The sequence below is a fragment of the Aaosphaeria arxii genome (assembly GCF_010015735.1).
Source record: "Aaosphaeria arxii CBS 175.79 unplaced genomic scaffold BU24scaffold_1, whole genome shotgun sequence".
In the NCBI taxonomy this organism is placed as follows: Eukaryota; Fungi; Ascomycota; class Dothideomycetes; order Pleosporales; genus Aaosphaeria; species Aaosphaeria arxii.
The window spans coordinates 4,739,130-4,763,757 of NW_022983474.1; the positions used below are offsets into that span (position 1 = coordinate 4,739,130).

Here is a 24,628-nt window from a genome sequence, read left to right on the forward strand (position 1 = left end):
GAAATGTAACTCCGCCCTTGAACGAAGAGGAAGAATCCGAAGACTCCCGTCAGAGAGGCGTCCAAGCACGCCGCGATCTGGAAGCCGATGGATGTCCTCCGTGCTACCCACCTGGCCTCGATATCTACTCGTCACAGGGCCTACCCGAACAATATCGTACAATTGTTGGTTACTAGCGGTCGTTCGCAGCCGCACGTGACATGCCACTCTCCGCTCAACTTATTTCATGGCGCAAGTTCCGTGCATACCAGGCACGCATGAAGACCGGGCAAGTGAGCTTGATAGTAAAGAGCCACAACCCGGACGAATTGAGCAGCAAAGCCCTCTGGAGCGATGAAATAACTTTCGGGATTACCAGCTCGCGCGCCACACAGAGTTGGAGACGAGATGTGACGAGCTGGAGCTTTGGTTTGCTGAGCAGGAAGTAGAGAACCACAGGATCTTGCTGGAGTGGATCGAGCAACAGCGGAAGACGATGCACCCAGCCAAAAACATACAAACATCGAACAGTGAAGCTGACCCACAGCACCGAAGAGACATTGAGACTGCCAAAAGGAAGAGGGAGGAGAACGCTTCGTCTGATCTGGATGATGGAACTCGGGATTCAAAGATAAGAAGGCACACTCAAGTGGAGAATATGCCACTGAAGGATAGCGAGGCGGTTACCAGTGCGAATCTCAGCGCGAGCATCAGCACCAAATGCTGAGTCGAACGCCGCCATAAGTAGGCTTTCGGTTACCACCACAAAGAAGACCGCTGTCCAGAGGAAGCCTGACTATTCTATGAGACATGGAAGGAAATCAATAACCTGAGGAGGCTAGAGTGGTGCGACTGTACGCTGATCGCGGATGGACCTTGATGGAGATCAATGTGAAATTAGGCAAACATATAATTCTTTAGTGTCTGGTGCTTCTAATAGATCCAAATAAGCACTCTGACTTATGCTGAAGGCTGATATTGCCAAGTTATGAATTGTCTGCATGTAGCTATGGTGCTGATGTTCAGACAATCTGATAAGCCGAATACACCTCTCTAAACCCATACCCAATTTTTTCTGTTACTGTGGCATAGTACATAGTTCTAATGTCTACAAGTGCACTCCAAGTATACACAGTACTGGTACTAATGTCCCAGTGTGTATTTTTGAGGAACTTGAGGTAGATGCCTTGGGACCGTGGTAAGTACTTGTGAATACTGGTCAGATTGTTATAGACATTGTGTCTGACAAATAAAGATAAGGTAATCTAACTCCAAAAGTGATAAAATAGTGAATTGTTAGTTCTCCTTTTTGAAACCAAAGAAGGATCAATTGATAGATCTGAGTTGTTTAGATGTTTGTTGCTACAAGTAGAATAGTGATTGTATTGTTAATGTATGTATGAGTAGTTTCCAGGAACGCGGTCGGGATTTGTCATGATTGGTGGGCTGGGCCGGGCATGCCTCGCTAGTTCCGTACATCCTCCGCTTGTCTATTGATCCTCATAAATCGTTTCTTACCCTTCTTCTCTTCAACATAACATTCCTTTCGCCTCCGACCGACCTACGACTACCTCTACAAGAATATGATCGTGGCCGTGTCGCTTCTTGCGATATCACTGTCACTACTGATCTATCATCACCCTCCTTCGACATGGACTTCATTATTCCTACCGCAAGTTGACGACAAACGCCCCGCATCGCCCCCGTCGAACATAACCCCAGCGGACGATGATACTAAAGAGCCCACAACCGTTGACAATGAGAGGAGGCCCGATACCCTGGTACCACCAGATGTGAAGTCCGAAACAAAGTCTTCGCCGGACACAACTCCCAAAGCTGTCGCTAGCGATCCTCCTAATGGCGAACCGGTTCCGACGTTCACTCTTGCCGGGCACGAGACCTCCGATGACGAGGACGACGAGGAAGATCTACCTCCGCCATCTTTCCCAGCGCTGAACTCTGCACAACGAGCATCTAGACCAAACGTAGCCCTCGCACATCCTTCAGCACCTACACTCATGGCTCCTCCAGCCAAACCAACAGCTACATCCTCCCTTATGCCACCTCCGAGTCTCAAAGCTTCGAACCTTCGCGCACTCCCTACGAACTCCCAGTCCTCCTCGCTTCGCATTCCCACCACAGGCCCGCTCCCCAATCGAGGCCCCGTGCCAAATCGAAATCCATCTTCATCTCTGGGCGTTGCTTCTTTCTCCAGCCTCAGCAACTCCAGCATCAAGCCGCCCAACGCGCGCAACAAGGTCCAACTCACACCGGGACATTCACCACTCGACTGGGCGAACTTGCAACGCTCCGGCACAAACCTATCAGGAGTTTCGTCCCTCCAGCGCGTCACCCCCTCGATGCTGAAGCACAACAACGGTAGAAAGGGAAAGCCTGCCTGGTCGAGCTATCAAGGCAAGGTCTACAACATCACCCCGTACTTGCCCTTTCATCCAGGAGGGGAGGGAGAACTCAGACGAGTGGCGGGCAAGGACGGCGCGAAGCTGTTTATGGAGGTGCACCCCTGGGTGAATTGGGATAACATGCTGGGCGAGTGCGTCGTCGGAGTGATGGTTAGCGAGGAACAAGCACCGGCAAACGTGACGAGCAGTCTAGAGGAAATGGACTGATGAATTAGATACCCCCATAGATCAAGGTTGCATTGGAAAGGCGTTACCATTCGGCTGATATAGTGCTGATATCTGGTGTTTTAGACAATTCTTGTTCAAGTAAGAGCAATCATCTCCATAACTTTACTTCAAGTCGTTTTCAATTCAATTAGACAAGCAAATTTCCAAAAGATACCATAGGCTATTGTCAATGATACACCTTGTCCAACGAACCCCACTATCATGCAGACGGTTGTGCAACATCGATATGTTTGTCATTCCACAACGCTCGTGATGAAGAGCCATCTCATGGCCCTTCCCGAAGCAGCGTCTTCACTACAGAAGGTAGCACCCGACACGGCAAAATACGAGTGCTTGCAATCTCGTGGGAAGTGACTGCCTCGATTCGTGCTCGCCGTGACGCAACTTCCAGCAAGCTCAATCAGACGAATAAGGTCGTCCTACCTAAACCCACGACTACAAACTACAAACAACATAGGCACACCTGCACCTACACCTCGGAATCTGCGCAGACTCAATCCAGTTCAAACCTCTACAATCCTCGGAAGCTATACCGGGACTCTACCACCAACGTCTGAGACTTCACCACCACCACTACGTAAACCCTACAACCATCAACAACCATCTGCCCCACGATGCCCCTCGCACCCTTGAAATCCCTCCAACTAACCCTCCGCCTCCTCTCCCTCGCCGGCACCCACGCCACCTTCCTAACAACCCTCTACCTAACCCTGCACCCCATCCCCTTCACCACCCTCCCCGCCGACAACGCCGCCCTCCTCTACATCTCCCTCGCCGTCCTCCTCGTCCTCGACAACGCCGAGATCCTGGCGCTTACCGCGACCCCCGGCGACGGCATCAAGCGGCTGGCCTTGTATCCGCTGGTGGCGTGCGAGGCGGTGGCGCTCGTGCTACCGATGGTGGCGGCGTTTGTGGAGTTTTTTGTTCCCGGAGATGATGACTATGGGATTGGGAGAAGGGCGGATGGGTACGGGTGGAGGAGGGAGGTTGGGAGGGTTAGGTGGGGTTGTGTGGGTGGTGTCATGTAAGTTTTCTCTTTTCTATTTCGTTTCCCCCTTTTGAATTGGTTTGTTGAAGAGGGAGAGAGAGAGAGAAAAATTTGGCTGACATGTTCTTGATGCGTGTGCTTGAAGGGTGATTCATGTGGTTCTTGTCGCGGTCTGTTGTTTTGATGCGTGGGTGCGTAGAGCGAGGCGAGTGGAGGAGGAACGTGGACGTGATAGGGAGGCGGATGATGGTTGGAGGGTTTGGGCGACGGCTGTGTTCTGAATTAGATTGATGACTTGGATAGATGTGGAGATGCGGATGGGATGGTAATGAAGTGTAGAAGGGACAGGGAGTTGAGGTTGAGGGAGATCGTAACGCTTCACCATTGCCTTTAGTAAACAAGCGGCGAGTTCACAGGAGGGTTCTTTTGTTCGTATAGGGAGTAACGATGAAGTTACTATTGCATTTTATATTACTGGTAACCCTATGCATATACATAGGTACCATACTACATACACTATCAATGATCGTTATGATGATGCGATATCACCCGCTAAAAAATTACGACAAATCCATTTTCCCGTGCACATGTACATACGTCGTAACAATCATTCTCTCATAATCATCATACACATCCCCACCGCATCCCCACTTAAACCGAATCATGCGTCAACGTCCTCGAAAGACTCCCCCTCCTCACATGCCCACCCCCATTCGCCCCCGCTCCCGCCGCGGCAAACACCTCATCCCCAATGACCAACCTCTTCGGCGGCTCGAGCACGTAACTCAGCCTGCGCTCCGGCGTCCGCGAGAACGACTGCCGCGATATCTCGGATATCGAGTCTCGGCTCTGCCGCCACTGGAGCGTCTCGAGGGTCTGGAGCTCCGCCATGCGGATGAGCTCTTCGTCGGAGAGGGGCGCGTCGTTCTTTTTGGAGGCGGCGCTCGCGCGCTTGGGGTCTTTCAGTGGGGAGAGGGGGAGTTCGATGGCGTGGTGGTCTTCTTCTGCCGTTTCGCTGGAAGAAGGGGAACGGGAGAAGGAGAAGAAGGGGGAGGAGAGGTAGAGATATGAGGCGTGGGAGAAGAGGGCTAGGCCTTGTGCGCCGATGCTGATGGCTGATAGGGTGAGGAAGGGGGAACCGAGGTGGGCTTCGGGATGTCCGTTGGGGCTGGCGCTGTAGAGGGTGTCGGTGAGGAGTTGGGATATGACGGCGCTGGCTTTTGTGCGGAGGTAGGTGAGGGCGAAGATGTTGCAGGTGAGGGCGGCGATGAGGGGTATGTACGGGAGGAGTGTGAAAATGAGGACGAAGGGGCGTTTTTGATGGGTTGATAGAATCGTTGGGGTAATGGCGAGGAGGAGGGTGGTTAGGAGGGTTAGGGACATAGAGACCAGGAGGGCTGCGAAGGTCGGGAGGGTGGAGATAGGGGCTGAGGTGGTGAGGTGAAGGGTTGGTTGCGTGGGTATCGTGTAGTTTTGGCTCGCCTGGGAAGATTGGAGAGGGATGTTCGAGTCCATGATAGTGAGGATCGAGGTCAGGTTGAAGGTCTTGCCCGGGCTGGCGTGGATCTGGTGCAGTGAAGAGGGAGTGTCCGGAGTGTTAGGGTCGTGATGGTATGCCCATACGCCGTCGAGATACATCCTGACGAACCACTCCGGGGTACATTCTCGCAATGATTCGGTCGGAGAGCATAGGAAGTCGTATTTTATGGGGATTTCCAGGACGTTGTGATCTGATAGAAGGATTTTTGACTTGTTGTTGGTCGTGGACGAACTGGTTCCCGCGATGCATAGTAGGATGCCGAGCGCCAACGAAAGTAGGAGCAGCGAGATTGTGAAGGCGAGTATTACATTAGATATTATCTTCGATCTGGTCGAGCGTGGAGGTCTTTGAGTGGTTTCTTCTAATTGCGACTGGAAGTCGTCCTTGGTGCGGGTATCGTAACTGGGTGGTGGATGGGCGCTTCCGAACGAGCGAATGGATGCGCGATGGGGATGGTTGGGCGCCATACTGGTGGATATGAATATATAAAATCTCTTATTATCCCGTAATGGACTTTTGGTTGAGCGAGTGAAACCAAAGTCCTGGGAAGATTTTACTATTATTTAGATGGTTACTGGGAGGATGGGATTCTGAATTCCTGGGGTGATGGGACTTGGGTATCCATGGTTTTCTATACCGTCACAGTAGTGTATACGAGTGGAACCTCGCACGGAACGTATTTTTTCCATGCTACCCATACCCAGGTGGGTGGGTTGACAAACCGGCCCGTGAAGAGAACGGGGATGGGAATCCGGCCACCAATGGATGAGCGAATGATACGAGATAGTGCGATATCAAGCTTCTCATAAGGTCAAGGTATAGGGCCTAGGTGAACTATCTACTCACACCACACGATGTTGCATGAGTAAGTTACTCGTCGTGTATTCAGGCAGGTCACTGTAGTCTGTAGGTATTCCAATAGATGCCTCGTACTGTCTACGAGTATGTACCTAAGCAAGTAGGCACAGTAGGTAAGGAAAACTGGCAAATGAGACACTCTCAAAGGCCATCCATCTATAAAAAGAATCAAAAACGGTGTGGGGAAAATGCCGCTACGATACTTAAGTTGTAGACCGACCATGACGAATATGGACCGAGGACCCGTCTCTCGTCTTGGACTTTCCTGGACGGCATTAACGTCAATGATGCCATGGCGACGAACGATGGCAGAGCAGTATTGGAATTCCTCGGTCTCCTCGGTGCCATAGACTTTTCCTCTGCAGTTTGAAGCACGTTTGCTGACATGCTTGCGCCAATCATGTGGGCTGGAACATCCAGTATTCTCCTTCGCTTCTCGTATCATACCATCCGGTATCGTCACTTTTTTTATGCTTGCCCTAATAGGGTTAACTCGAGTTTATTTTTGGGTTATGGCCCGCGTGACTGGACCTTTCACAACCACACCACACCTCATTCACCATACAAACCATACACCCACCTGCCACCCACAGTATCTATCTTCCGACACTACACCAAAAATGTCTGTCTATTCCATACAGAGCCTGCAATCCTCCCGACAAAACGATAATCAATTGTTTCGAATTCGACCACGACAGAGCCACAACAAAACCATTCTCTCAGCGGATTGGGATCGTCGAACATGCAAGGTTGACGACTCGCATGTCGCGGCGATAACTTACCTACTTAGGATACATGTAACTAATTCCTTGCTCTGCGTGACTAATGGCCGTGTCTACTCGTATGCCCTCACACAACCTATTGGATTCTGCATGACAAGAATTCTGAAACACTAGAATTCGTCGGTGCGTGCTGTGCCATTTCCTAGTCTCAGGTCTATTCTATCAACCCGGTATACGGTTACGCCGTTACGGTACAAAAAGCTGTAACGCGGCGAGCTAGTGAGTCGGTGCTGCAACTATGTATCTATATTTGATCGGCGCACGCAACGAACGCTAAGAGCTGCGACCCGGCAACGGGGCGAGGATGGCTCGTCCATAGCATTCGTATCTCCAACTCACGTTGCTACCACGCCGGCCCAAAGGACACCCGGGCTAAACGTATTATTTCTGAACGACAAAAGGGTCCGATTTCCTGCGAATACATGCAAAAGTGGCATCACTAAGCCTCAATTTATGGTATTTTCATCATCCAAACAGGCATGTTGCTGGCAGCAAGTAGGATACTATCACCATGTAATCAAGACGGATGACAACTCACCCGTACTGGAGGGCCTGATCTCAAGTCTGACAACAACAGTAACGACAAGCATCATAGGAATCGGCAATGCAGAGTGCGATGAAAAAGGAATAAGAAAACATCAAGTTTCAATTTGAAGAGATATTATTTTTGGGTATTACAGCAACAATAACGCCCGCCATTCAACGAGCAAGCAAGCAAAGCATATCAACATTCTTCTCCCTTCGCTCTTCGCCCAACACCCAAATCTTCCACCCTCATTACTCATCCTCCCCAAGTCAAAGCAACGTTCACCTTCCGCCCGACAGCTCAGGGACGTTAGGATTCTGCGGCGTAACTGCCAGCTCCGAAGCATTGGGGTTATTGTTGAACTGTGACGCCGGTTGCGAATGCTGCGGCGGCGACAGCGGGCTCACAGTGCGGCCGACTGGATCCTGCCCATATCCACCCGTGTGCTGGGGCTGCATGTACGGCTGTGCATAGTGCTGTTGCGGGCTCTGCGGTGCGGATGGTGGGCTCACCTGGTAGCCTTGTGGTACCCCGTTGTGGAATTGGGGTTGCTGCTGTGGCTGTTGCTGGTACACGGGGGCAAGCTGTTGAGGGACGCCGGTCTGCGCGAACTTCTCGGGTCCGGCTGCGGGTTGGTTGGGGTTGTGGGGGTAAGGGGGAAGTTGTTGGGCTTGGGTGTTGTTGGCTGCGTTTTTGCGGTGCTTGTTCAGGTAGATGAAGACCAGGACGCCAGAACCGACCCAGAGGAGCCTGGTGGATGGTCATGTTAGAAGTGATTTTGTGGAGAGAACAAGGTAGGTTACTTACAGCTCAGCAGCACCGAATAGAGCGCCGGCAGTCAATGCTCCCCAGTACTGCTTGATCGTCGGGACGCTCTCTCTCTTGCTGAGAGTCGACCTCACTTCCAGATCCCGCTTGTAGTAGTAGTCGTAGCCGCCATAGTATCCGTACAGCGAGCTCAGACTGCCCCAGATGCGAGCCAGGTTGGCGACGAGGCCCATCTCCGAAAGCCAGAAGATGCACATGAGGCAATGGAGGCCGAAAACGATGAAGCCATTGTAGAGCGCGTGGAAGAACAATGTCGTGCCGATTATGTATCCGCAGAACGCGAAGGTAAGAATGGAGCAGACTATGGCAAATATCAAGGCATTGTATGCGATCCAGTGGACGCCAAACGCTGCCAGTCCTAGGATGATGATGGCCAAGAGAACCTGGACTCCATGGATGATCAGTGTCCAGCGGGGAAGGGGGAGCACGTTAGATGGGGTGGTCTGGGTTCCGGTCATCGTGAAGAGCTTAAATCGATTAAATGAGTAAGGAATATATCTACAAAAGCTCGACGGCACCGAAAAGGCTCACTGGAAAGGAATAAAGCAAGACCAAACGACGAGAGAGGATCCAAGAGGTCTTGGACGAGCTGCGCTGGCTGCACAGCTCTTAAGTGAAAAATTGCAGCGATTCCGGTGAACCCTGAAGCTGCGCCCAGGTCTTCCCTTCGCATTAGTCGCATCTCCCCAATTCGAAACAATGGGTGATAATTGCCCCCAACTCTGCTATGGACTATACTTGGATCTCCAATGATCGTCGGCTACCCGTGTGACAAAAGCGACATGCAAAAGCGAAATGCCAGGCTCCGAGCCAATGACAGCGAGCGGTGGCTGAAGGGACTGTGGCTCATTCGACAGACATCGCGACTACGGCCCACGCCTGATGTTCAGGTGCTCATTTCCACGTCCGTCGTGATTGGCCCGACTCCCATCTTGACATTGGCTGACTCCGAATCGGGAGGTTCGTACTCCACGTTGGCTGAAATGGTGCGTTTGAGTGGCACGGATAGCTCGTGTTTGCGCAAGGCTGAGGTTTGGGCTGAGAAAACGATATGAACTGCCAATTCTCCGCAAGCCATGGCGGTGTAAGACAATATTTACTATGTACTTAGGATATGAGCAGCATAAGTACGGAGTAATGTTAATATGAGATGTCTTGCTTGCCCTCCACTGGAAGATGTTTGGTACCTGCATACTGTGGTACAAGAGCAAAGCGTATCGCCAAACAAACCACACTTTCAGTTGGGCGGCGACCTTGTAAGTGCTATATTCGCAAGAGGAGGCTTGCGAGGAAATTGCAACAGGCAAACCCCACCACGTACATGTTATAGTTAGTTAATATTAGACGAACTGTAACCTGTTCGAGAGAGAATTGTGCGACATCAGGCGACATTTGGCGCTAAGAAAGATCAACGCCCCAAAGAAGGACCTCACCTTTCGCTTAGATTGACCACATCAAGATCATCATTGTGCGAAATGCTAGAGATTTACATAGACTTTGAAAATGTGCCCAAGCTATGACAGTCTGTTCTTACAACCATGGAAAATACAGTGGCTTCTAGTATCATGATTATCTGCTTGTTCTTTCAGCTTAGACACCGTCCCTTTTGTCAGTGTTTATGCTCAACAGACATTTCCCATTACAAAACGGACTGGCATTTGAGAGAATGTTACGGTTCAAAAACCTGATTAAGGTATATCTAAGCGAACTTTTCATGATATGATTTGCTATACGGGTTTTCAGATTGTTCCAGAGCTTACGAATAGATGATTTCTGACAACACTGTAGAATTCGCATCGATATATCCATTATAAATATTCAATGTTGCTACTATTGACCTTACAACTGGAACCAATGTTATCGAACAGAAGGCCTTTGCCGACAAATGTATAACACACTACGCGTATCAGGCACTGACCGTCCCTCTATCGTCTATCGTCGATCAAACATGATCATTGTGCAAATTGTTTGGAAAAAAGGATATGTCCGGATCGAATCACCACCAATCTTATGCAATGCGTCTACTTCTCGAAATTGCATGCATCGTCACCTTCTCCCTGAAATGCCCTCACCGCCTGGTCTGCTGCTCTTTCAACCTATTTTGGGCTTTGTAAACCCATCCTTTGAAAGGATTCGAAACGTCTGAATCCTCCCTCCACTTCACAATCTGAACCTCTCCACTGGGCACCAACAAGCCCATCTACGCAGCCGGATAAGCCTCAATCCCATCCGGTCACGCCCTGAGCCTCGCAAACTTCTCAAGGTCGAATCCCGCCCACGTCGCACATCGCACCCACGTGAAAGTCGACATGCCCGCAACACCAGACTTGCCTTGGCCACGCCCGACGAGGTAATCACGGTACTCCAGACGCGCCTCCAACACCCAATATAGGCGCCTCGTTTCGTTCTGGTACCAGTCTCTGGGATATGCGATCTCCGCCGGCGCGTAGCGGAAGAAGTGGTTGGCCTGCCCTTACATCAGACCGACGCCCGTGTTCTAGAAGGAGACCTATTATAGCACCTCGCTCCTATGCTTCAACATCTTGGAATCTGAAAAGCGAGCGCCCCTTCGGCGAGGTTGAGGAACCATGGCGCTGGGCTCTACTACCGTGAGAGCGCCGTTTCGGGAGTTGTTAGTCAACCATGGCTGGGATTCCGCCGTTAGGTTTCACAGATGGGAAATTTGATGTTTTCCGTTCGTTCTTCTCCCGAGATCAACTGCCGTTGTGGTATCAAGTTTTCTAGGGAGATAGATACCATCTCCCTATTGCTAGGCGTTTCCGGATGTGGATGGTGCGATGCTGGCAGCCATGGTAAGTGGTTCGGAAGAACGATATTTATTGAGGGTAGCGGAAAGGTACGAGGCGGTGTTTTCTTTGTTCGTGGTTGCAGAATATTCGTCCTCGTATGTTGATGTGTGAACAAGTCGGCGATGTATGGTATCTGACGTCACCGTGAAGATGACAGCCATCATGTCTCTACCCGTCACGACCCGTGAACTTTGCTCCAACTTATGAAATACAGAAGTTTGATCAACGTTTAGAAAATTATTCTGCCCTCTCTCTTAGAATGAAGAAAAGAGCCATGGTGTAGGTTATCAAGTTCAGCGAAGTATCGATGTAGACGTGGTGGATGGAGAAGGCATTGTAGTGGAAGAGTGCACTAGTGGGGGTAAGCGTACAGTGAAGGTATGCAGCTTCCCCTTATCTCTTTATACTAAGCCTTGGAAGCGGCTGTCTCTGTAAGAAACATATGTCTCACATCGTTAACAGTGTAATGTTCCCAGCAATAAGGACCGTCCTAGACCTGGAGCAAGCCATGCCATTTTGAAAGTGAGAGACAGTGCACAGCAGACGCACATATGACACTGCCTTCGCCCGATCACCCTCTTTCACCCAAAAGACAAGAGATCAGATTGGATGAGCGTATCATTCCGGCACACGCGACCCAGCGTCTCGGTAACCGGCGAGGACCAGATTAGCGAGAGAGGTGGTACAGTACGGGGTACGGGAGACTGCATTGTAATCACACTACCTCGTACACCACAAAGGACATTGGGGGAAAACGCGAGGCTAGTTCAAAGAAAAATCATACGATAACCACGCAAGCGGCGACACCAACAACCAGCAAGCCGGAAGAGAACCTTCTTTCTTAGTCCCAGTCTTCTCGAGCCATACCCAGGCACACATTCGTGCAAGTGGCTACACCCTCTTCTTTCTTCGAGTACGGGAAGGCCCGAAAAAACGTGGTCGCGAAGGCGGAGTCAGTCGCGACAGCGGTCTTTGTCTGCTTTCCTCCTCGCAGAAGCCTATCAACGGCTACCGCGCCGTGCTTGTTTTACCCCCCCAATTTACGTCCAGTTCCACGTCCACGTCCGCGGCGGCCGGGCGCCAGGTACTAGGTGTTCAGGGCGAGCGCATACCGCGCCTTCGCTGGTGAGAGACATACGCCACACCACTGTGTTGACGCCAGCACCGAGCCCTGCATGATGGATGTCTCAGACGCTCTAGAGACAGACATCCCGGGCACACCGGACTGGGACATAGATACTAGCGGTCTTCAGTGTATTGCCTGTGGTTGCGACCTACCCAGTGTGTCGGACCCATCATCGGTCCCGTCAGGGGAGCAGCGTAATGGATGCGATGAATGCTCCTCCTTCGTAACACTTCACGATAGGATGCGACAGGCTAGTGGCGACTGGGAGATCGTGAAGTCGCGGAGGCCAAACTTCAGGGGGAGGATAGAAGCGCTGAACGAGTACATGGAAGCACGCATGGAGCTTGCCAATTTCGTGCTACAATCGACGGATGATCGTCAGCGTCGAGCCTGGGGTCCCACCCAACAACGTGGCAGTCATCCCCCGGGTCCAGATGGAGTGGGTCCATCGGAAGAAGCACCACCGCCGTCCTCAGTCACGAAGCGCGCCCGCAGTCAAATGTCGTCGCCAGACATGGGCGCACAAGGCTTGAGCAAGCGCGCCCGCGTCAGTATACATGGGAAGGGAGTGCAATTTGATGATGCAACCACGGTCCGTGACATGTCTGAGCAGAGATCGTGTGACGACTTTAGAAGAGGCAGTGAGTCCTACATGCGTGGACGAAACGCAGCGTCTGAGGGGTACGAACTCGTAGACACAAGTGGATCTGAAGTCTTGTTCAAGAACTTCTATCAAGAAACGTGGGATGCGAAGCGCCGTCAGTGGATCAGCGCATCCCCTATCCACGATCCCGACGAGGACAAGGAAGCTACCTATGAGCCTGAGGGGTGGAGTGATGACCTATCTTACCGACGGGGTGTAGATGAGCAAGACCTCCCTGAACATAACGAACCACGTGGAAATGACCTGCAGGATGGTGAGCATGCCAAAGCTAGCACTACTGACCCAATACTCGACAACGAGATGGTGTTGCGAACCGTCGATTCGTCAGGAGACAAACTCCGGAGCGGACAAGGCGCTTTCGTATCCGCTTCGGCAGATGGTGTGGAGCCGTTGGGAGATACCGGGAGCTCCAAGAACTTGCAACAACATGTGGGGTCATCATCAGGTCGTGCAAGTACGACGTCTACCCCAGATACCGACTCCACGGCGACTTCGACTGCGCGATCGCGTCAAACTTCAAACGGGAACTCGGGTGCATCCGGTACACGGTTGGAATCAGAGGTATCAGGGCGCGATGAAGCTCCCGTCGACGATAACTTCACCACCCCACCTGGGAACGACGATGGTGGGAGCCTAACTCACTCTACCTGACTCGAATTGCGGATCGCTACTTGGGACAAGCTCGTACGTTCTCCACAGCGAAACCCCACATGTTGAACGTCACTTCAAAAGTTCACGATATTATGGAGTACTCTGATGTCTATATTCACTCCGTGCGAACGAGATGAGTATTGGTGCGCACATCAGAGTGGAAACTTTGAGATCTTGAAGAGACGGTCAATGTATGGACGGAAAAAATCTTCCGAGACAATCCCCAAGTAATGTCACTTACGAATCAAGATCTCAATGCGCTATAGATATAAGCAGAAGGTAATGTCGTAGCCTATGCGGACATGTTCTTCGGTCTGTAATGGCATGAATGTTCTTGACACTGATTTACATAACTACAGACAGACTGTCATTCAAGCGTAGGCCTTAATGAACCACTTCATTCTAAATGGAATGATTGTTTCGGATAAGTCTCTACGTAATTAAATGAATCCGATGTTCAAGTCTACAACTTACTTTCCATAGCAAGCTCCAATACATGAATTCCAACCCCAAACAGTTCACATTTCTTCAATCTCTGCCTCAGGTATTAAACGACCACCGCGTTTCCGTTCTCTAACATGTGACTAAACGTCGAACCACAAATGACGCGAAGCAGCAGCCATCTCACGTGGAAAGGCAACAAGCTGTTTCATTGTCTTCTTAGCCTCACTTGGCGGCGCTTCGAGCACCTTTCCAACGATATCAGGAACTGTCCATCCGGCGAAATCCAGCAAGGGATCGTCCCGTTGTCCACAATTGGCCGAAACCGCCGTCTAGCTCTCTGGAGGTCTAGTTCTATCCTTGTAAATTGCACCATTCTTTAATGGGCAGAGCTAGGGGATCGATGTAAAGCAGCAAAGGGCTCTTACGTTTCGATTTACATATTTGGTTGTTGAAGCTTGCGGCGGCTAACGTTGTTAGCGGACCATACCACGAGGCACACACATTCACAATGTAAATCATCTTGTGCGTGCTTGTTCTGCATGCTGTAATGATTAACTAATTGCTCTAGCACTGCAGGCAGAGCACGGCATGCAAGGCAAAAAGTACAGTGTGTAGGCAGGCATCAGGGTTGAAGATGAACATTTGGTACGCTATCCGATGAATGCATTCACACTTTCCAGCATATCCCCTACCCTACACCACCATTCCCTCCCACCTCTACACTGATCCTTGATCCCTGTCTTGCCATGTTTTTTTCCCTGCTCTTCCAAATACTTTTTTGCGGCTACGGAATCCACCCGAGTGCGGCAGCCCCTCAACTATCCGAAACTGGTCACTTACCCACTTCCCATCCGCTATCCGATGAATGGAATCAATCCGTCCCCATCCACCCATGGACTATACACCGCTGTTAACCCCTACCATACCTTGTAAAAACTGCAGAGCATTGATGCAAAGAATTGCGGAACCGCGAAAAGGTAATTTATTCCGCCACATTTGCTGCTTCAGCTCGCTCTGCACCCTCCAACCACGCAACGCATCTCCAACTCGATCATTTTTCACATGCATAAACGCAATCCATGATCGCCGTCTTTGGGGGTCAGTTATCATCATAGTAGCGGTGTAAGACGGAGACAACGACGTAAACATGTCATATTCAGAGTTTTCTCTCGGTCACGGGTGTCAGAGAAAAGCACATGGAACGGCCTCATGTCGGGTAAACTGCACGACCCCCAAGCTCTCTTTGTTGAGATTGGAATTGGAGGGAGATCGACATTCGCCACCACGAGGGACGTTCGGCCACGCGCACATGGCAAAACTGAACTACATACGAGACGAAACGAAGCGAGAAGACCATGGACGAGACCGAACACGATCCGTCTTTTGGTGCCCGTCCTATCGTTCATGGAGGATGTGTTCTTCGCGTTTTCCTCTCGTCATTGATTGTTGTAGACGAAGAATGATCGACAATCGACTTGTTCGACAATCTCGATGATGTTAACGATCATCGCAGGCATTAAATCGACCCGTCCGATTGAGTGCTGATAAGCATTCACACCTCCTATATCTCCAAGTAAACAACCCAAACCACCTCCAACTATTTGGAGTCCCCAATCATCATCATGTCGATCAACGTATGCATGCATGTATGCACTCCAACACCCAAGACCCAAGACAAAAAATTCCAAAACCCCCACAAGAAACCCTGCTCCTCTGCTCTATCCCTTTAGGTAAACGTTTCCCTACATCCTGCAGCTACGATACTCGCCCCCCTGCTCCATCGCAGACGCGGGCTGGCTCGCACGCACGCACGTGTACACCCAGTTCACCCTCGCTGATAGGCTCGGCGCAAATGTACATATTTTTTCTTTCGTTTTTCATTCTACAATCGTTCCATTTTACGCCTCACATCTACTACCCCTTGTTACACATACATATCCTGCACGCACGCACATGCCCACATGCCCACATGCAAGCCCCCACCTATGCATCCATACATCATCCATCCATCCATCCTCGACAACAAAATAGATAGATAAACAAGAAAACAAGATATCGTAATACCGCCGCATCGCCGCGGTCAAATCAATCAATCTATCAATCAATATCGTCATCATCAACCCGCAATCGACGATAAAAACCACGCCATTATCGACATCGCTAAATAGACACCCATGTAAACTACCTCGTACCCTATAACTAGTTATGAACAACGACAATGCAAAGCAGCGGTCATTCGGAGGTAAGTACGAGAAACTACACCCTTGTCTTCGCTGTTCTCTCCGGTCGGCTTCGGACAGGCGGACGCGAGGCCGCACGGTGAAGCCCAACCACCTTCCCTCTATAACTCCTCGGTCGTGGGGAAAACTGAAAAAAAAGAAAAGAAAAGGAATCAATCCATGTTAACTCGAAGTGAGCCGCACGAGGTGCGTGCTGCGGATCCGAGCTGATGTTTTCGCCGTCGCCGGGGAGAGTAACAGGGGGAAAGGAGAGAGGGAGGGGACATTGCGTCGCGTACACCGATGAGCGATGTTGATGTTGAGGATTTGCCTCGTTAAGGGTTTGGGATAGGAGGTTGAGGGATTACTGTGTAGACTAATTGAAGGGGACGTGGCCTGTGGGTGAGTGACATTGCGGGTCGAATGGACGCTGGGTCTCGGTGTAGGGAGAGAATTCGAGATGAATTGTACATTCGAGTAGAACAACAGAGGAGGTACTTATAAACGCGTGCATCTATATATGTAGAGCAAGGTACCCGCCTTTGCACGTTGACGGGATTTACTTACAGACGGCACAGCATCTAGCATCTACCACCTGGATCAGATTCAACAAGTCAATAGGAATTAAACCTCTCCTACTCCTGCATGAGGCTGGCCACTACTACACAATCCCTACGTACAGATAGTCTGTCGCCAAAAAGCCACAGAACGGGGCATAGTAGCCGCTTCGCTTAGTACGTACATACACCAGCCACTGAGCGTGCATCATCCATACATCCATACCGTCAATCCCATTACACTCTCCTACCCAATTCGTATTCAGTTCAATTGACTCGAACATGCCTATTCAAACAATAAACAATCAACCAACTATCGACTTCACCTTTCAAGCTCAGATACACCTACCTACTCGTCTCTGCAGAAGACTTCAAGCGAATGAACGAACGAATGAATCAAACAACTACCCATCCATCTCGATTATCCCTTCGACACACTACGCTCTTCTCTCCACACCCTAGACACCTCCCGCTAGAACCATTCACCATCCATCCCATCTTAACCCGCCAATCCTCCCCCCTCCCTCATACCCATAGTCCCAAACCTCGCAACCACCTAGAACACACCAAGAACCCTCCTCCTCTCCCAATCATTGCGTGGCGTCCACAGTAACTCGTGGCGCTCCACATGGACGCATAGACCGATGTCCGCTAGCAATCGCCCTAATTAGCCCGCCCTCGCACGCTAACGTTCCCATGTTTCGAATCTGATGGGTGGAGCCGGAGCCAGTCAGCGAGCGGCGAGCGGCGTTATACGAGGGACGGGGTGCGCTTAGTGCGAATCACCCCGCGTTGTCGAGGACGTTGGAGTGTGTTTGTGTATGGCTGAGGCCATGGAAGTTGAAGACGGTAGATGGGTGGGTTCGTGTCGAGGCTGGGAGGAGGGAGGAGGAGGAGGAGGAGCTCCACTGTTCGAAGTCTGTCTTTGGTTCGGATTCGGTTTTAGACGGTGATGGGCTTGGATGTTGGGGTAGTTAACGAGCGAGTGCAGATGATGCATTGTTGATTAAGGGCAATGTTATTGGGTCGCTTCATTCCGGCCTCATCTTTCCCTTCCCCTTCCCCTTCCCCTTCCCCTTCGTTTCCTCCCCCGCCCCTTGTAAGGGCTGGGTTGGGGATAGATCGATTCGATTCGATCGTGAGATTGATTCCTCTGATATTACCACAGACACAGACACAAGGCACGGACAAATGCTCCTCCAGCTAAAACATCATTGCGTATCAGCAATACTCATCGCCATACGCGCACTCTATCCAGGGCAAGCGAAACATTGTGAAAGATCGACTCATTGTTCGACTCAGTTATCTTCAATTGGGTATCACCATTAATTTCCTGTGTTGTTGTGTAAACTCTCTTTTCTCGCATTCGCAAAACATCCCTCCCATGGTCTACCTATCAATTCTACAATGATAGCAACATCCCGCCCGCATACCCTGCAAGAAACCGAGTCAGTAATTCCGACCTCAAACTGTGAAGCCTTCACATCGACAATAACGCCTCATTTCTTTCCTCGCCTTCCTAATTGAATCGCATTTGCAGGAATGAGATCCTTGTGAGGTGTGAATTCCTTTTTTTTTTTTTCGTGTTATTGTCGCCTTGGGCATTCATTTCCAAATGATCAACCTACTCGAAGGCTGAAGGGTTCCCTATTCACAATCATTCATTCGCTACAGACGATTGGCGGACTCGACTCAACAGGGTCTATCTTCCATTGCTGCCCAGGCATCTCAGCATCTCCCCCTCCCCAATCGAGCAATCGAGCAATCTAAATCGAGAAGATCTACCGTCATCTCTCCATGCAGCTCTCTCCCTTCCTCATCATCGCCACCCATCATCACAATCGGAAATGTCATCTCCAAATCTCGTCTCGCCTATAGCACGCAAATCGAATTCCGCCCACCCCCTCCCCGTCCGCTACCTAAACTAACTAACTAACGGGGGGGATGGGGGAAGCGCACGGACGGATCTGTGCTAGGGTTCACCTACATACCATACCATACCTAGACAGCCACACCACAGAGCGCCCCGACGGGTCCATGCCATGTCAGGACAGACCGGACTTTTCTTTGTCCTCTCCTGTCGTCCTGTCGTTTGCGTTTCGTTTCGTTTCGCTGCTGGCTGTCCCCAAGGCGCCCGTCGCCCATGACCCTGCGTTATGTTGGACTGATTCAGTGATGACGAGTTCTGGCTTTCCTCTTGCGGTGCGGTTGCTTGTCACAGGCCAAACGCAAGGGAGAGGGGGAGGAGGTGTGAAGGGATGGGGGGATTATGGCTGCCACATGCCCAGGGAGAACGCCCATCGTCATCGATGGCGTTGTTTCCCACGTGTTGCATTATTGAGATGACCATCGTTGTTTTCGATACCCTGAACCTGATTATGTGTCGTGGTGCACACTGCCAAGGGAGGTTATATGGGATTTGTGGTCGCGTGTCAGATATTTGTCAACACTACAAGTGTAGCGGTGAAAAGTGAATGTTCGACTCGACTCGATGAGATCGATCTTGGACATTGGCATGTGCGGTGTGGGAGTCAATACTGGTGGTTCAATTGAATTTGGTAGAACAAAAACAAAGGATGTCATTTATTCATTTTTCGTGTGATCATGATGGTAGGTATTTGTTGTGTACATTTGTCTATACGCGTATGTGTGTGTTGAGTGTGAAAGGAAGAAGGAGAAGACGCTTGCTCGCTGATCTATACTAAAACATGACATGACATCAACCTCCCAACCATGGGTCCAAGAAAAAAGTAAAGAAGAAAAAAAGAAAAAGAAAAGAAGAGAGTCGAGTCGAACTTCATGACACGAAAGATGGGATTTCGCCCATCCAGGATCGCTTTTATCTATTAATACTGTTTTATTGATCGATAAAGTCAACCATCGTATTTGTGTGCATTCCTTCGGAGCTTAAAATATATGTGTGGCGTAAGTGGCGCGACTTGTAAGCAATAAGGTAGGCGTGTAACCCAAGCCATCTCCGAAGGGGCAGATCGAAGGAGAAAAGACGGAGTAATACTATCGAACGATCGTAGATAGGTACCGTACCACTTCGTATGTGTATGTGTAGGGGTATGGACTACTGCGGAAGCCCTGGAAGCTGACATGTCGGCCGCCCGCCCTGTCGTATTCGCTGGGGGGTCGCGCCACGGAAGCGAACCTTTTTGGCATTCGGGGAGGTTCGGCGCCGCCCACACCTCCAGTGCACACCCCGTATTCGCGTTTCGTAGGGCAATGGCTCGGATGGATGTTGGGGATAACGACGTATCCATGGCCTGAGGAGCTACTACGCTGCTGCTACGTACGAAGGAATCCTCCGCATGTCTTCCGGTGGGATGCGATGCGATGCTGTTCGGCAACACCGGTAGCTGTAGGTAGACTTTTTTTAATTTTTTTTTCGCCATTGCGGGCGAGGATGATGGTGAGGCATTTAGTTGCGATGATTGTTGATTCGTCGGAACCAAGCAAAGAGTGTTCAGGGGACGGCAGACTCGTTCTCCTCCCACTGCCACTGCTGGGCCAATTGCTTGACGCGATAGTCGGTCGCCCAACCCGTCTCGGCCTCGACATCCTGGAGGAGGTTCAACACGACCTGGCGCTCGCGCACGTCGCTCAGGCACTGGCCCGCAGTGAAGAGCGGCTGAACCGAGTGTACGCGCATCGCGTCGTCAGAGCGTGCCAGCGAGATGCCAATGATCTCCCGGCTGTGGACTTGGGAGGCGGCCAGCACGGACTGATAGGAGTTGAGGCGCTCGAACACGCTAGTCCGGCCCTGGGTCGACTCGTGTGGCTTGTTCATGAGCAGTTGGATCTGACTCATGTGGTAGCATTGCATCGTGGATGCACACATCGGCATGCTGTACCATATCTCGGGGAACATGGCGTCGTCTCCGTCGAGCTGGTGCCCCGGCGACCGTGGGCTCTCGACCTTCGAGCAGGGCTGAAAGGTGACGGGGAGGGCGTCGTACCACGTCTGGAATTGCTGGCGGAGCTGGTACCAGCAGTCCGACAGTGACCGCTGGGGAACTCCGCCCCAGGTGTTGGAGAAGTCCACGGGAACCTCGTCGCCAGCTGCCATGAAGTTGACGAGCTTGGCCATGAGCCAGACGAGGGTGTTTGAGATGATGTCCTCCTTCATCATTCCGTCGCCTTCGGGGTATCCATTGTCGAAGGTGTTGCTGGGAATGATGAAGCCGTGATCATCAATGAGGAGTCCTGCGTCCCTCCACAAGGGAAGGTCCTCGGTATCAAGTCGCGTGTGAGTCTTGTTGATGACTAGTAGATGTTAGCTCAAGCTCCCAACGGAGCGGGTGGCAAACTTACAAGCTGCCCACATATCCTGCCTTGCCACATTCCAGAAGGCTGCCCGTCGAGTCTTGGAGACGAATCCCAGAGAGGCGGTTGGCGACGGCGCCCTTACCTGCATTGGAGTGAGGCGTTCCTGGGACATGACGAGAAGTGACTTGGCTCCGTTGAGGTGCTTCGCCCACTCCGACATGGAGGCGTCCAACGATTCGTAGACGCAGAGGATGGCCGATGCTGCGAGGACGTCATCCTGGTTGTACTTGGAGGCGTTGCTTGATGTGCGGCGGCGCCTTGGTGATTGGACTGCTCGCCTGCGGGCGAACCTGTCGAGCTCAAACTTCTGCTCGCAATCCGAGTCGGAGTCTGTGCTGTACATGGCATCACCTTTCAGGGCCTGTAGCAGGAGAGAGACGGCAGAATCGTAGTATTGAGTCGCCTTGTGAGACCAGTCGACCAATTGAGCATCCGAGTAGGGCCTGGCTCCCGTGGCAGTCGTCCTCTTTCCCTGAAGTCGGGCAAGAGACTTGGCTGCGTAGGCAAGGGCGGCGTACTTGAGCAACGGGCTATCAGTAGCCTTGATGGGAACATAGGACGAGAAGTACTTCCCCATGTCGTAGAGGTCCATCCAGTAGCCAGGGCCCTCGGAAAACCAACGGAGGAGGTAGGCGACCTCGTGGTCCTGTTCGGAGGAAGGGTTGAAGCTTGATCGGGAGGATGTGCGGCGAGGCACGGAGACGGAGCGAGGGATTTGGTCAATGTCGAACGGGGAGTTGAGGCGGGGATCGATCGGAGGGGTCATGCATTGGTCTAGGACGAGATGGTTGAAGTGGTAGTTGGGCAGTGAGAGGGGTGGCGAGACGGGCGTTCCTGCTGTTGATGTGGGAGGTGTTTGGAGCATGGCTGGCCTGTCGAATGGGGAGAAGAGGTCATGGTCTGGTTGCATGAAGGAGAAGTGAGCACTGGTAGCAGCTGGTGCGAGAAGCTCTGGGCTTGTGCTCGACGGACTGCTTGTTACAGTGTGCATGTGACTGGCACCTGGCCATGAAGAGGTTGGGATCGATCGGGGTTCAAAAGGAGCGGGAGAGTCCATGGAAGTGGCAGACATGGTATCGAGGTCAGAAGTCCCGTCGTCCAGATAGGGATTGGATGTGTTGATGAACGTGACTGCAGAACGCGTGATGAGTAAAGTTGCCAATTGAAAGCAGGTGCCATTGAGTTAGGATTCTTACTGTGCTTGGGGACGTCTAGCCATATGGTCTCGTCGTTGAAGGTGTTCTTGTAGGCGTAGAAGCCCTTGAGTGTGTTCTCATCAGAGGAATCGTCGCCGTTCATGGAGGCGTTGTGCTGGTGACGGAAAACGATGCCTGAGCTGGGAATGCATTCCCGAGTAGCCTTGCAGCATTGTCCACACTTGGGTTTCTTCTCGTCACACTTCAGCTTTCGCTGACGGCAGGTCAAGCTTTGATATCGATTAGTATCAAGTCGTGGTTTGGAGATGGGCGAGAAGGGGAAGCAAGAAAGAAATCAACGCGTACCATCCAGTTCGTGACCGCATCTTGAGGGTTCGACACCAAGATGATGTTGATGCGGATGTTGAATGGTGGTATGGCTATGGTATGTCGAGGGATTGGTTAAGGGTTAGGGTGGTAGATGCCATGTGCTTGAAAGGGAAGAGGGAGGGAAGCAGTGGGTCGAGGTCAAGGGGAGTGTATATATGTATGGATGCAGTAAACACGGGGAGAGTAGTTGATGGAGGCGGTAGTGGACAGGCATGGTGGTAGTGGTGGTGGTGGTGGTGGTGGTGGTCAAGGTCCATGTGGTGGACATGGTTGATGGTGGACATGGTGGTTGGCGGATTGGGACTACTGGGTAGGGATAGTTAGTCAATCTTAGTCCAACTCAGTCCTCTCCGTCCTGTACCTACACACACACACACACACACTCAGTCACTTCCAGATACACCATCCATCACACACATACGCACGCACACACGCACTAACTACTCGGAAGCTGTCTTCTGTAGACCTTTTCTTCTTTTCTGGTTCGCTCCATGCGGGGTCTAGGATCGAGAGTAAGATGGTTCACGCCAGAAGCGGGTCCACTGGTGTTGAAGCTAGAAGGCCTGTAGATTGTCTATGGATTTACGCTTATGACGGTGTGTGTGTGTATGGTTTACTATGGTTTACTATGGTATGGATGTGGATGGGATGGAGATAGGGGTGGGACAGACCATCGAGAGGGTCAGTTAGAGTAAGTAGATGGCGGATGTGCGGTTAGTGGAGGGACGGTGGGGGCGATGGAATTGGAGGTCTAGGGGAGGGATGAGGGATGAGGGATGAGGGATGATGATGGGATGGATGGATGAATTCATGGATTGATGGCGTGTGTCTAGCAGGAGGAACATGATGATGCACCCAGGATTATTGATGCCCTTGGTGGTGCGTCTCGATCATGAGGGATGCTGTGTAGCGGCTCTTGGGGGGTGCGGCTCCCAGTTCCTATTCCAATTCCCAGCATTCTATGTATAATGGATGGGTTATGGAAGAATGTCATAATATCTGACACCGAATGACTGACTGATGGATTGAATAATGAATTTGACTGTCTGACTGCACTGACTGACTGTTCTGGTTTGATCTGGGGTATTATTTAGTTACTCGTCAGAAATCAGTAATTAGCGGCGGGAGCAGCAAAAGCAGCCTCATAACCCATTCACTACCAGGGACTAACTGGCTCACACTTACACAGACACTATACACAGACGCACGCACACATCCATCCATTACGGTCTACCCCCCGAATGCACATGGCACGGACCTTTGGCACCAATTCCATTCCTGTACCCTTTTTTTACCCAAAGTACAACGGCTCAAGAATGCGCCGGAGCATCACTAGCCACCCCATCGATGGACCCGAATCATGGCCGATGGCGCGCGCCGGCTGCGAAGGAGGCTTGCTTGGGGAGGCTAGACTAGAGAAGGACGGGCGTGCATCGAATCACGGATCCGAAAGCATGCGGTAGGGGCCAACAGAAGGCGTAAAAAGCCCCAAATGGCGAATGGCCAATGGCGAAGGTGCAAACCCATTGGCAAAGCAGCTGCAAAAGAGGCTTCAATTCATGCCATGCATGGTCCACCGGTCGCTTTTCTCTCTCAATTCATCCCTGCCGTTGCACACGTGGGAAACTCGCCGGAGTATCACCGTAGGGCTTTGAGGTGCAGGGAAGTTTCGAAAAGGTGTGAGTGCTAGGATGCTAAAGATGCTGGATGCTGGTTGCAAGATGCTGGTTGTTGATTGCTTGATTGCTGTATGCAAGATGCAGGATTGTTACACGTTTTTGACGCCATCATCTTGGTATCAGTATCAAGATATGATTACTCCAATTCTCCCTCTGTTACTCCGTAGAGAGTCTATCTATCATTACGAGTGCATACGTACTATGGGATGTCTGCGGATCTGATGGCTTCCAATCGCGGACTTTCGCGGGTATGATATGATGGGGCTTTGGATTTACGGGTATGCGTAGTAAACGGTTGTAATAGTAGTAGCAGTACGGAGTAGTAGTGGTGGTGGTAGGAAGAGAGTACGAGTGGAGTAGACGGCCGGAATAGATGGAGGCAGACAGAACGACGAGACGAGACAGACATTCCATCCAGTAACCATTTCCATTACCTTCAACCACCACCTCCACCTCCCACTTCCC

General features: G+C 51.2%; 10 protein-coding genes across 10 annotated transcripts; 4 read left to right on the forward strand and 6 right to left on the reverse strand.

Moving 5' to 3' along the window:
- Positions 1-200: 200 nt before the first annotated feature.
- BU24DRAFT_457978 (uncharacterized protein) lies at positions 201-706 on the forward strand (the record flags this gene model as incomplete). Its single annotated transcript, XM_033531584.1, has 2 exons — positions 201-375; positions 429-706. The coding sequence occupies 2 exons, from the start codon at positions 201-203 to the stop codon at positions 704-706; spliced, it is 453 nt and encodes a 150-aa protein (XP_033390422.1).
- A 790-nt stretch (positions 707-1,496) lies between these two features.
- Positions 1,497-2,818, forward strand: BU24DRAFT_417735 (uncharacterized protein). The gene has a single exon (XM_033526796.1). It carries the CDS (start codon positions 1,563-1,565, stop codon positions 2,607-2,609), a length of 1,047 nt encoding a protein of 348 aa, XP_033390423.1. The 5' UTR covers positions 1,497-1,562; the 3' UTR covers positions 2,610-2,818.
- A 426-nt stretch (positions 2,819-3,244) lies between these two features.
- BU24DRAFT_457980 (uncharacterized protein) lies at positions 3,245-3,658 on the forward strand (the record flags this gene model as incomplete). Its single annotated transcript, XM_033531585.1, has 1 exon — positions 3,245-3,658. The coding sequence occupies one exon, from the start codon at positions 3,245-3,247 to the stop codon at positions 3,656-3,658; it is 414 nt and encodes a 137-aa protein (XP_033390424.1).
- A 611-nt stretch (positions 3,659-4,269) lies between these two features.
- Positions 4,270-5,754, reverse strand: BU24DRAFT_446954 (uncharacterized protein; the record flags this gene model as incomplete). Its single annotated transcript, XM_033530794.1, has 1 exon — positions 4,270-5,754. Exon 1 carries the CDS (start codon positions 5,623-5,625, stop codon positions 4,270-4,272), a length of 1,356 nt encoding a protein of 451 aa, XP_033390425.1. The 5' UTR covers positions 5,626-5,754.
- A 1,774-nt stretch (positions 5,755-7,528) lies between these two features.
- BU24DRAFT_37269 (uncharacterized protein) lies at positions 7,529-8,814 on the reverse strand. Its single transcript, XM_033524511.1, has 2 exons — positions 8,132-8,814; positions 7,529-8,074 (listed from the first exon to the last, which is right to left on the reverse strand). Exons 1-2 carry the CDS (start codon positions 8,608-8,610, stop codon positions 7,606-7,608), a joined length of 948 nt encoding a protein of 315 aa, XP_033390426.1. The 5' UTR covers positions 8,611-8,814; the 3' UTR covers positions 7,529-7,605.
- Positions 8,815-10,403: 1,589 nt separating this feature from the next.
- Positions 10,404-10,625, reverse strand: BU24DRAFT_319256 (uncharacterized protein; the record flags this gene model as incomplete). Its single annotated transcript, XM_033522910.1, has 1 exon — positions 10,404-10,625. A coding segment is annotated over one exon (222 nt), but the record flags the coding sequence as incomplete, so codon positions are not given.
- A 1,076-nt stretch (positions 10,626-11,701) lies between these two features.
- On the forward strand, positions 11,702-13,853 carry BU24DRAFT_417739 (uncharacterized protein). The gene has a single exon (XM_033526797.1). The coding sequence runs from the start codon at positions 12,141-12,143 to the stop codon at positions 13,401-13,403; it is 1,263 nt and encodes a 420-aa protein (XP_033390428.1). The 5' UTR covers positions 11,702-12,140; the 3' UTR covers positions 13,404-13,853.
- A 1,281-nt stretch (positions 13,854-15,134) lies between these two features.
- Positions 15,135-15,674, reverse strand: BU24DRAFT_417742 (uncharacterized protein). The gene has a single exon (XM_033526798.1). The coding sequence runs from the start codon at positions 15,491-15,493 to the stop codon at positions 15,284-15,286; it is 210 nt and encodes a 69-aa protein (XP_033390429.1). The 5' UTR covers positions 15,494-15,674; the 3' UTR covers positions 15,135-15,283.
- Positions 15,675-19,997: 4,323 nt separating this feature from the next.
- BU24DRAFT_37313 (uncharacterized protein) lies at positions 19,998-22,744 on the reverse strand. Its single transcript, XM_033524524.1, has 4 exons — positions 22,461-22,744; positions 22,155-22,384; positions 20,944-22,089; positions 19,998-20,895 (listed from the first exon to the last, which is right to left on the reverse strand). The coding sequence occupies exons 1-4, from the start codon at positions 22,478-22,480 to the stop codon at positions 20,096-20,098; spliced, it is 2,196 nt and encodes a 731-aa protein (XP_033390430.1). The 5' UTR covers positions 22,481-22,744; the 3' UTR covers positions 19,998-20,095.
- A 1,389-nt stretch (positions 22,745-24,133) lies between these two features.
- On the reverse strand, positions 24,134-24,628 carry BU24DRAFT_37331 (uncharacterized protein). The gene has a single exon (XM_033524527.1). It carries the CDS (start codon positions 24,575-24,577, stop codon positions 24,320-24,322), a length of 258 nt encoding a protein of 85 aa, XP_033390431.1. The 5' UTR covers positions 24,578-24,628; the 3' UTR covers positions 24,134-24,319.